Source organism: Erigeron canadensis, chromosome 7 (assembly GCF_010389155.1).
Source record: "Erigeron canadensis isolate Cc75 chromosome 7, C_canadensis_v1, whole genome shotgun sequence".
Classification (NCBI taxonomy): domain Eukaryota; kingdom Viridiplantae; phylum Streptophyta; class Magnoliopsida; order Asterales; family Asteraceae; genus Erigeron; species Erigeron canadensis.
Window position 1 is genome coordinate 35,521,142 of NC_057767.1, and position 12,397 is coordinate 35,533,538.

Below are 12,397 nucleotides of genomic sequence, written 5' to 3' on the forward strand. Positions count from 1 at the left end.
AGTTACATATCATTTTGTGCAAATCTGGTTAGATCACATTAAAAAAGGAGCTGATTCAATGTCACTAGAGATTAATTATATATAACTTATCAATAACTTGCCATAACTTGAGTTACTTGGTATGAGTCAATGAGGTTATCAAATTGATAAAGCTAAAGAGTTGTCTTCAACAACCTTATAATCTACGTATTTGGTATAATCCATTTCTTACCATACGGCCGTGTAGTTAATTATGTTACTTCAATCATAACTTTTTCCGTTTTGTCATCTATCTAAATAGATATTTTGATATATCTCACATAATTATATGACAATCTACTCTAATTTTGCTCGAAATTAAAAGAGGTTTGCAAGGGAATCATTGTGTAGCTAGATAACATTGTTATCATTTTATGATAGAGAATGCATACCTTGATTAGAGATGTGTTGGTATATCACAACATAGTATTACTCTCTGCTTCCATATTGTTATAAATAAAAAACATATATAGTTCATTCACCAGTTTTGTTTTTATACTTGTTTATATTTCCATCTTATATATACTTTTTATGCTTATTGATATCCGAGAAAGTACTGGGTCGACGGTTAGGTCCAAAGTTGTATGCCACAACTATATATGGTGCCGATAAATTTAATCTAGATTTAAATATGCAATAAATGATTTTTGTTTTATAATTGATACCTCATTTTGAACATATGAAGTGCTCAGGGATTTAATCATTCAAAAAATCTTATAGACGTTGAACAACCTAAAAGAATAAAATAAATTATATTTGTTATTGAGGCATTCATTAGCATTTCTGTGATACATCTCTCAATATAACTTCGAGTGCTTTTACGATACTTACAACTTCGATTTCATTTTCCACCCTTACCATGTAATAATTGTCGACATATTTAGCCACAATTAAATAAATATCAACAAATCTCCATCTTACATGACGAAGATAAGAGGATATATGTATAGTATATGATTTAAGAATATTTGTAAGATGTATTATAAATTAGACGTCATAGTTTAATTTTAGTTGATCATAGTTGAAAAATAAATTCACTAAACAAAACACGTGGTCATATATCTTGTTGTACCCATCACTTATGCATAACATCATCATCACATCGTGTTTATAAAACCAAATTTAATTTCACTAAGAAATATTTTCTTATCCCTAACGAATAATCGAGTATATTTAAATAGGTTGTAGGAAAGCATAATCACAAGTCACAAACAAACCACAAAATAAATAACACATATCGTAATAATTTAGTTTAAAGTTTGTACGTAGTGTTTCCAAATTCCAACCCTCTAATCTCTTACTTAGTTTGAGAAAAACAAAAAACAATTCAAATCAACTCAAAACAAAACTATTAATATTAAATTAAACTATTAAATACAAGAATAAATTCTCTTATTTGTTCCCATTCACTTATTATTTTTAGTAAAATCACTTTCCAGATTGTTAAAGGATCAAATACAACACACTTTCATCATCAGTTCTTTCTTCCTTTACTGGCCCCACCCACATCTTCTTTAGTAAATACATTCATTGAATTCTTAATTGAATTCAAAATCAACATTCTCAAATAAAAGTCAAACCTTTCTCTTCTAAAATCAACTTTTTTTACACACACACACACACAATACATATACAGATTCAGTTCAGCTGTATCTATATCTATATACATACATTCACAAAATAGATTGATTCAGTTCAGCTATCCACACATATATTTATAAAAGCAAATCCCTAAAATTCCGGGATCAACCGCCACCGCACCGCTGCCACCATAACGGTAATTGTTCAATTTCACTTGCATGTTTATTATATTAAGGTTATTTAATTTAATTGTTAATTAATATTTAAGTTTTAATTAAGTTTTTTCTTTTTAGGGTTTAAATAGTAATAATAATAATTAGTTAGGGTTTGATAGATAGATAGATTGATGGGATCAAAGCCATGGTTACAACCAGCACCAAGTTATCATCATTTAGAGACTTATTGGGATACAGATGATGATGCACCTGGACCTAGGTGTGCTCATACACTTACCGCCGTTGCGCAGACGAAATCGCATGGTCCGAGACTCATTTTGTTTGGTGGCGCCACTGCCATCGAAGGCGGTGCTTCCTCCCCCATCCCTGGCATCCGTAAATTTCGTTACTTTCACTTATTTTGTTACATATAAGTTTATATGTGCGTGTTTATTTTTTATGTGTCTATATATATATGTACGTATCGGTTGCTTATCTGAATTAGGGATTTGTTGAGTTTTGGTTGAATTTGTGATTCTATAGGGTTAGCTGGTGTGACGAATTCAGTTCATTCGTATGATGTTCTTACGCGGAAATGGACTAGGTGATTGTGATGTTTAAGTTTTTTGTGTGTTAAAGTTGATTAATTTGGTTACAAGTTGATAAATTTTATGGTAATTTTGGAAAAAAAATTGAGTAGGATTCGACCGGCTGGAGAGCCGCCGTCACCTAGGGCAGCTCATGCAGCTGCAGCTGTTGGAACCATGGTTGTATTTCAGGTAATTTTAGACTATAGTTGTGAATTTAAGTGGAAAAAGTTATATATATATATATATATATATTTGTTTAAGTAGTAGTTATAAGTTTGCTTTTTTTGATGAATTGGTGGTGGATTACTAGGGTGGCATAGGTCCTGCTGGGCATTCGACAGATGATTTATACGTGCTTGATATGAGTAATGATAAATTCAAATGGCACCGGTAACTTTTTTGTTGAAGTTTACTAAATGGAGTTTCACATAATGATTACTATTTTCTTGAATTTTTGACTTGAATTCTTGTTTGTGGAGTGCAGACTAGTTGTCCAAGGACAGGGTCCAGGACCACGTTACGGTCATGTCATGGATTTGGTTGCTCAGCGCTACCTTGTTACTGTTAGTGGCAACGACGGTGAGTGTGTTTCTGGATTAGTTTATTGCTTTCTAGTATAACCGCCGTATTGACATTAACACTTATGAACCAAATGCATGAATTGTTATGTGTGTATCTTGTTCATGTAATAGCATAGCCGTGCAACATGAAAGATTTTGTTTTTTCGAGCTTTGTACTTGCAATTGAGCATCTCTCTTAAACCAATCAAATTGTGTAGTGGTCCACCATGGTTAGAGTTTTCATGTCTCGGGAATTTTTTTGTCGCTGGTATAAAAAGTTACCATAGAATTGTAGATAATTGTAGTAAAAGTTGAAGACACACCGCATATATAAGGTGTAGACATCTTTTGGTTGGTCGCTGAGTGACCGGGTCCAAAATCTTAACTAGAGTTTTTCCCTAATAAATGATATAGGTTTAGAGAATATGAATATTTAATTTGGATTTGTTCCTGATGTAATTTCCTTTTTTCCTTTTTACTATGTTAAACACTTAACGTGTCTTAGAAACATCCAATTTGGACAGGAGCTAATGAATGATCAGAGTTAGAAGTTAGATTGTGGTCTCTAGTAGAAGGCAACAATAGATGACATGATCATTTATAATTTGATTTTTGCTGTGTTACTGGTTAATTCTCTCAGATGCTATGTTTAGGTATAGGTGAAATATATGTTGGTAGTATTATAACACGCAAAGCATCTGTTAATGTTAGAATCGCTTTATATAAGGTTTATTAGCAAAACCGGCAACTCTATATTATCTAGAAACAAAATAAATGTTGATAGTGTTGCCACAAGAAGTAAGTAACATTAATATTTTCACGTTGAACAACTTTATAGATAAGAATCAGATATGTCAAGTATTATGCTATATTTGATTCTTGATTTAGGCTGTCGTTAAACAGAATTGGAGACGTCGTGGATTTATAGACATAAAAAACCATAATCGGAGATGACGTACTTATCTAGACTAGGTCAAAAGCATGTTGTTTTTGTACCTCGTTCATAGCTTCTGATATCAATGAATGTTTGGGTTTTCTCATGATATCAAGTTATTGTTACAACTTACAACTCTAATTTTCGGTAAGAATTCTGATTAGTTATTTAATCAATCCTCTCTACGGTAATGAGCGTACTAGATGAATGCAGGATCGAGAATAAGCTCCCGACTTTATCACCAGAATGTCCTATTTAAAAATTGCATAAAGTTAGAAAACCTTAATTGTGACTAGAGTGAAATAGGTTGATTTGTATTGGTTTCAGCATCAACAAGACGTACTTCAGATGTGTTATACTGTTATACGACATGTAACTCATATATGTTAAGAATAGAAATATTCGTGAAGATTTATTTAGGTCTGAGCTTGAATTGATAATGCCAGAATTGGAGTTGATGACATATGTATATACAATTTTTTAATTCGTACGACTTATAACAGCACCTGTGTTTTTTCTTTAGGAAAGAGAGTTTTATCTGACGCTTGGGCTTTGGATACTGCTCAAAAACCATATGCATGGCAAAAGCTGAATCCAGAAGGTGATAAACCTTCCGGTAGAATGTAAGTGGGTAATTTAATCGTATTGTAAGTTTGATGGTACGCCTTTATATCTTTGTAATATGGAGATTCTATTTTAGTTGTACACTTGTACTAGAGTTAGATAATTCTTGTTGTACCTTGAAATCTGAGCTTTTTACTTTTTTTTTGTCAGTAGATAGTGATAAAGTTAGAACTTAGAAGTTTTTAATTCCATGAATAATCTGACATTTAGATGGTATTTAACCGTGCACATTTTCACTTGTTTTTTTATATTTCAGGTATGCAACAGCTAGTGCCCGTTCGGATGGTATGTTCTTGCTTTGTGGTGGAAGAGACACCTCTGGCACGGTATGGACTATCATTATCGTTTATGTTGAGCATAATATTTATGAATACTTCCTGATTCAGACTTGCAGCATTCTCACGTTAAAACTTCTAGGGTCTCATCTATTTGATTTAACTAGGGCCCATGTTATCATTACTACTATGCTTTATCTTAGTGATAATATATGGAATGTACTTTAAGGCACTGCAGTCAATGAATATTAGTCATATACTTGTTATTGTACCTTCACCCCTTCATTAATAGATATATGTTGTACATACTGCATTACATAATTTATACACATGGAATGGCCGATATTGTTAAAACAATCTACTAATTTACAGAGTGCTTTCTCCCTCTCTCTCACACACAATATACTCCATATATATTATGCATTACGTGTTATACATGTGGACCAGCCAATGCTGTTACACCAGTCCTCAGATAAGAGTAACGTGTGGTTAACTGTTGTTACTAACATTGAATATATTTATATAATTTTTTTTAAAAAAACCACTGTGAAGTTTGGGCGGGTTGGATGACGGGTCAAAATAGGTAGCTGTGTTATGGCTCTGGTGTCCGGAACACCTTTTGTCCAAAACTGTTACAATATTAATGTATAATATGATTACAACGTTCGAATTATTTCATTGTCAATCTAATATTTGGTAATAGATTGATATAGGAGGTATTAAAACAACATTTTAGGCTACTTTTGATCCACATCTGTTTTAGTCTTTTTTTTTAAAATTACCTGTTCAATCCACTAAAGATAAAGCGGATAATCTGGATATTCATATTCTAAGGAAATTGTCTTAATTGCCACATCTTCTTTAATGCATTAACATGTATTAATATCTCTGAGTGATTCCTTTGTCACGTGTCTATAGTTCAAGAATTAGTTGTAGCTTAGAAATTTGGGTAATGCATGTGGTTAAACAAAAGATAACTAAAAATAGTGTAGCAAATCATTATGGGTTACGAATAGTAAGGCATTGCATATATGATTTACCTCTATAACTCCACTGATATTTTTGGTTATATATATATATATATGCATTGCAGCCTTTAGCAGATGCTTATGGACTGCTCATGCATAGAAATGGCCAATGGGAATGGACTCTTGCACCTGGAGTTGCACCATCATCAAGGTACCAACATGCTTCGGTAAGTAATAGGGTTTTACTTGTAGCACGTCTAAGTACGTATGTGTGTGCAGACTTTTCTTTCGTTTAAATGGAATAATTACCTAGAGAGTTAGAAGTTTGGACTCAGTTACTTGCATATGGGCCGTTTTACATTGCAAATCGGCAAAAGTAGACATTAGCTAAATGGGTAAACAAGTCAACCTGGCCGAAAGTCACCCAGATGTCTGTTGTTTTTTGTGACAGTGTGACGAAGTCTAAAATCGTTTTATTCAAAGATTTAGATGATCATCGTAATAATATTGTTTTTGTAATAATGATAAGGGGATATTTGGGGAAGCTTAGTCTTTTTAGCTTATGCGTTATCAAAAATAGCAATAATAATGGGGTTTATGGCTTTTATAGCTTATTCTCCTTCATAAATCTAATAAGCTTTTCTAAAAAAGTCAATTCCAACACTTTGAAGAAGCTTTGCTGTATAATAATATAAAAAAGCTATTAAGTTTAAAACCCAACTCAAACGTCCCCTTAATATATTAGTTGTATTTCGGAAAAAATAAAATGGAAAAAGTGTTCAGGTCTAAATAAAATGGAAACAGTGTTTGCAGGTTTACTTGACCCAGCATGTTTCAACCCTACATAAATGAATCTGCAATGTGTATGTCCCTACTTATCAATGTTCTGGTCAACAGGTCTTTGTTGGGGCTCGTTTGCACGTTACAGGTGGTGTTGTGAGGGGAGGTCGGGCAGTAGACGGTGAAGCAGCTGTTGCAGGTTAATTTTGGTTCAGTTTATAATTTCTGTGGTAATTGTAAGTAGAATTATAATATTTGTAATGCGATTGCACAGTATTGGACACTGCTGCTGGAGTTTGGTTGGATAGACATGGCTTGGTGACTGCTCCTCGTAGTAGCAAAACAGAAGATCCATCGTTGGAGCTTATGCGTCGTTGCCGGCATGCTGCTGCATCTGTTGGTGTTCGTTTATATATCTATGGTGGTCTTAGGGGTGGTAAGGCTATTTTAGTAAATTATAGTATCCATCAATATTGTTACCAAATCATGAGTGTCAAATGTATAGTATGTGGATGTTTGGATTTGTATTCCATCTCAATTCCATTTTCTAATATTTGTATAAATGAAGTTTTCAATTGATAATCTCATATGTGGAGTAAATGATAGTCAGTTACTTATTTATCCTTTCCTTTGACATAACTCGAGAGACGGCCTATTTCATAAAACGTTTTTTCCATCACTGAACCACTGTCTTTGACCTTGGTTATTTCATCTACTTCATAATTATTATAAAGATTATCAGAAGTTATTTAAAACACCATGTATTCTAATATATAGATATATATATATATAATGTATTTTCTTGAAATCTTGCATAATATTAATATTAATTGTTTTATGTGCTGCAGAGGTCTTGTTAGGTGATTTTCTAATCGCAGAGAATTCACCTTTCCAGTCTGATGTCAATACTCCAGTAATAACATCGGAGAGGGCCTCCAATATGGGCAGTCCCAGGTCAAACAATTTAAGCTCATTTGATCCCATATCTTCAGAAAACGGATCTGAGAGTCACTCATCTGGAAGGTTAGCCCTTTTCCTTTTTTTTTTTAATTACCAGTCCTACTACATTGGAGTGTTTGGAATTCTGTTTTAAAACTGGTTATGTGACATCAAATAATCAGTATCAGATAATGAGCTGTAGTAAAACGTGTGTTGTGAACTAATTGATGAATACAAAATTTGATAGATGGTTGAATTATTTAACTCTAGAATATGGCATCAACTAAAAAGATATGACCAGTAAGATTAGTGAATACGTTTTCTTAATTATTGCCATTTATAGTTTCAACAATGATGCTTTTGTTTAATGATATTACTTAACTATGAGAAGGGTGGGTCAATATTTAAAGTGGCGTAAATAGAAGGGTTGAATAAGTAATGTTAGTTCTGATATAAAAAATCAGTTTTGTTGCTAACGGTATGGAACTGTTCATTTTAGCTCTATATCCCTATATTATTGGATAATTGGTATCCCTTTTTTCAAAAAAATTGGTTTTTGATACTTACAGTTGCAATTATAAAAGTATCAGTACATAATGCACTTCTGAAAAACCGCCCTCGTTCTATGTGTATCTGAAGCTGTTGCATCTAATTGTTTTTACTCAATTATGCAACTCTATTTATGTTTTCCAGCATGGACAAAGAATCTATGGACAGGCTGGTGGAAGCTTCTGCTGCTGAGGCCGAGGCTGCTAATGCTGTCTGGCAAGCTGCACAGGCACAGGCCGCAAATCCTGAAGAGACGTCTGTAGCTGATGATAACTCACAAGCTGCTGATAGCAATTCAGAGGGTAGTGATGGAGAGGGAGATGTCCGACTTCACCCAAGAGCTGTAAGCTTTTTCATTGTTAAGATTTTGTTTTGCATTATTTTATCCTTTAGGCTACAGAATATGTTTAGAGGTGGTTAAATGGGAGAATTGGGTTGATCACGAAACACTTCTTGCCCAATTTCTACATCCATTTTTCCTAGATTTATTGTCCACTTTCTAAATTTAGTTTTGTCCTTAAATAATTGTCTACATCCAAGAATGCATAGGTATAGTTTACCAAGTTCCCCATTTTACCCATTATTACACTCATCATTAATGTTAGTATAGGGGATGGATGAAAGAAACAAAAGGATAAAAGTGGCATTCTGCTTAACTAGAAACCATAGTAAATGTGCATCCTTACTTCCTAGTTTCTCCTGTAGGATAAGTATTCTGGGTAGGAGTAAATATATGAATGTTAATATGGTTCGAACTGCCACCTCTAATGCTGCCAATATACTGCAGGTTGTGGTTGCTAAAGAGTCTGTAGGCAACCTTGGTGGATTGGTGAGACAGTTGTCTTTGGATCAATTTGAAAATGAGAGTAGGCGAATGATACCTTTGCAAAATGACATGGCATATTCTGCCAAAAAGTTCACTAGGCAAAAGTCACCACAAGGGTTGCATAAGAAGGTAAGAGCGGTGGGCTCATTAAGTACGATTAATCGTTTACTGCTCAATTCAGTATGTGTTCTTTATTATTTTAAACAGGCCTAATCAAATAAATGGGTCAATTGGGTCGAACGGTCTGAGATGTATCTAAAGTCTATTAGCGAATGCAACCTTCTAGGTTTTATTTGAAGTTTTAATGCAAAATAAATCTTTAATTATTCAAAAAAAAAAAAGGTTAAATAATGGACAAAAAAGTGTTTGTGGGTTAACCCAGTTCATTTTATCTTGTAATAAAAATGGCCTGTTCCAACTGAAACCCAGTTAGACCTGTAAACCAATATGCCTGACCCACCCAATTTGCCACGCAAGTAGTTATAGTGGTGAGTGTGTTAAAAGGTCAAAAACGTCAAGATTTCTGTGACCGTGAATAACAGTAATTGATCTATTTGCAGGTTATATCTACTTTGCTTAGGCCCAGGAACTGGAAACCTCCTGTTAACAGGAGGTTCTTTCTTGATTCTTATGAGGTTGGAGAGCTCTGCTATGCTGCTGAGCAGATATTTTTGCATGAACCAACTGTACTTCAGTTGAAAGCTCCCATTAAAGTGTTTGGTGATCTACACGGTCAATTTGGTGATCTGATGCGCCTTTTTGACGAATATGGATACCCATCCACTGCTGGAGATATAACGTATGCCTAAATTACCTGTTACTGTAGGCTTTAAATTGGGTTTTGCGCTTATTCTTCATCGTGTTGATCATTTGACCAACTGAAATTGTATATTGAAAGACACTATCTTTCTCAATTTTAGGTATATAGACTATTTATTTCTTGGAGATTATGTTGATAGAGGACAACATAGTTTGGAGACTATCACTTTGCTCCTAGCTCTAAAGGTAAGGTTCTATATTACAATCCCTAACTTGCTGACCTAATTTGATACCAAATCATCATTCTTTTTGTTTCTTTTTCTTGTTTTAGATCCAATATCCTGAGAATGTTCACTTGATACGTGGGAACCACGAGGCTGCTGATATAAACGCGCTCTTTGGCTTTCGTCTTGAATGCATTGAAAGAATGGTATGGGTCAACACGTCATGTATTGTGTATGATATCTAGGTTGGGGATGGGCAGATAGCAAATTTGACTCATTACTTATAGACGGACCAGTTCAGGAATTTGACTCATTACTTATAGACAGATCAGTTGGGGTTATGTTTCATCTTTGACGGGTATAACAGTAATAATAACAATGAATCAGACAAAAGTATCCCAATGTGTGTTATGAATGTAATTAAAGCTGCTGAATTGTTTTATTCAATGAACGATATTGTTATTGAAATAATAAGATTTGATCATATATCAGAGACTAGTGTAACACACAAATAGATTAGGTAACAAAGTGCTTTAGGTCAACCCAACCCAATATGTATGGAATCTTCAATCTTGATGTTTTGACCTGCTACCCATCCCTCCCCTCTTACTGCCTCTAATGTTTAGTCCTCTTACAAACGTTACATGACGTACAGGGAGAAAATGATGGCATCTGGGCATGGACGCGGTTCAATCAGCTCTTTAATCATCTTCCACTTGCAGCACTTATTGAGAAGAAGATTATATGCATGCACGGTGGTATTGGGAGGTCGATACATTTAGTTGAGCAAATAGAAAAAATAGAAAGACCTATAACCATGGATGCTGGATCTCTTGTTTTAATGGATTTGCTATGGTAAGTTTTTTCAAGTTTTCTGTTTATTTTACAACGATTTCATTAATATTTGTCTTTTTTAATCTATTTGGCAGGTCTGATCCCACAGAAAATGACAGCGTTGAAGGCTTGAGACCAAATGCCCGGGGACCTGGTCTCGTCACTTTTGGGGTATGCTCACCATTTTTAACCAAAATTTGCATACTTTGTAAGAGAAGGCTCACCTCCTAAAATAATTTGGGGGGAAATATTAGATTATGATCAGTTTATATATACTTTCGTCAATCATAATCAATACTAGTTTTCAACTAAAAAGGGACCACAAAGTGTTTATGGGTTACTAAATCGACTGCGTCTGCCACTCAAGTCGCCTGACTCGTCCAGTTTTCAACCTCCACTTAAAGCCATACCCTTTATGTTCGAACTCCACTGTATCTCCAGTTGAGGGTCCCCCATGTGTCTGATTTACCATGATGGCATGTATTAAGAAAGAAACAATCACCTTGAAATTGCATATCCTTTTACTCATCAATTAATAACTACTTGCAGCCTGATCGGGTTTCTGACTTTTGCAAAAAGAACAAACTTCAGCTTATTATAAGAGCACACGAATGCGTGATGGATGGGTTTGAAAGATTTGCTCAGGGACAATTAATAACCCTTTTCTCTGCTACCAACTATTGTGGTAAATTTTTAGCTCGACACATTTTCATTAGGTTTTGGTGTAAATATGGTCTAAGTGTGGTAAACTGTGTTCAGGGACCGCCAACAATGCTGGTGCTATACTAGTGATTGGCAGAGGATTGATGATTGTTCCAAAACTAATTCATCCGATCCCGCCTCCACTTCTATCACCAGAAACATCTCCAGAACGTATACAAGATGACACCTGGATGCAGGTAATTTTTCTTCTGAATTTGTGAAATTCAAGATCCTCTTGCATGAACGGTAGAGGTGGCAAGATGGGTGGATTGGGTAACATGTATTTGGGTTGGAACGAGTCATTATTAATTCATTGAGAATAGACTTTGGGGTGTCTTTCAATAAATGTTGTGACCCATATGAGATTAAAAGAAACCCAAAGAGTCCCTTGAAGTTGCCACCTGCGTGTACATTCAAATCTGAAAGGAGGTGTGTATGTGACTTTTTTTGCATTTCATGTTGTAGGAACTTAATATTCAGAGACCACCCACTCCCACAAGGGGCCGTCCACAGGATCATGATAGGAACTCACTTGCTTATATATGATCAAGTCAAGTGATCAGCTCTCAGCAATTTTGCACTAGTTTGCTTCCAACCGAGTCCAAAGCAAGAAATTTACAAATGGAGAACAGATTGGTTTTGTATTTTATAGATAAGAATTGTAACCAAGTGTTTGTAGTGTGCACATAGCTTTATTTACAAGGGGGGGTTTGCTTAGAATGACCGTGTATGTATCTGTAAATTATGTGATATAATCATCACATGATGGTGGAACAATAAGAAAATTGAGTGTAGCTATTGCGACATTTTGCAACCTTTACATCCCGTATTTGATTCGCTATAAACTGACGAGACTGGTCACAATTTAAATGCATCTTGAAATATTATAATTGAAATCTTTTGCCCGTGTATATTTTTTTCACGTTTAGTAGCTTTTAAAACAGGTCAACTCTTTATTTAATCATCCTTCAATCTTTAAAATCCACTCTCATAAAAAAAAAAGAACTTGAGCTTGCATTATGGAAAATAACAAGCCATCGAATTAAAGTTATTGCATAGTTAAGGTGTCCATACTCTGT

At 34.5% G+C, this 12,397-nt stretch overlaps 1 protein-coding gene across 2 annotated transcripts; it reads left to right on the plus strand.

The window, feature by feature from the left end:
• The first annotated feature begins 1,586 nt into the window (after window positions 1-1,586).
• Window positions 1,587-12,163, plus strand: LOC122606665 (serine/threonine-protein phosphatase BSL1). 2 transcript variants are annotated; one of them, XM_043779504.1, is made up of 22 exons: window positions 1,587-1,795; window positions 1,893-2,150; window positions 2,298-2,358; window positions 2,455-2,533; window positions 2,655-2,734; window positions 2,829-2,923; window positions 4,362-4,461; window positions 4,719-4,788; window positions 5,831-5,932; window positions 6,603-6,684; window positions 6,760-6,921; window positions 7,334-7,508; window positions 8,118-8,316; window positions 8,761-8,928; window positions 9,360-9,598; window positions 9,720-9,804; window positions 9,890-9,988; window positions 10,438-10,637; window positions 10,712-10,787; window positions 11,166-11,301; window positions 11,376-11,515; window positions 11,784-12,163. In XM_043779504.1, the coding sequence occupies exons 2-22, from the start codon at window positions 1,946-1,948 to the stop codon at window positions 11,862-11,864; spliced, it is 2,634 nt and encodes an 877-aa protein (XP_043635439.1). In that variant the 5' UTR covers window positions 1,587-1,795; window positions 1,893-1,945; the 3' UTR covers window positions 11,865-12,163. The 2 variants fall into 2 exon arrangements, with proteins under 2 accessions (XP_043635439.1, XP_043635440.1); XM_043779505.1 differs by having other exon boundaries at window positions 1,934-2,150.
• The last annotated feature ends 234 nt before the right edge of the window (window positions 12,164-12,397 follow it).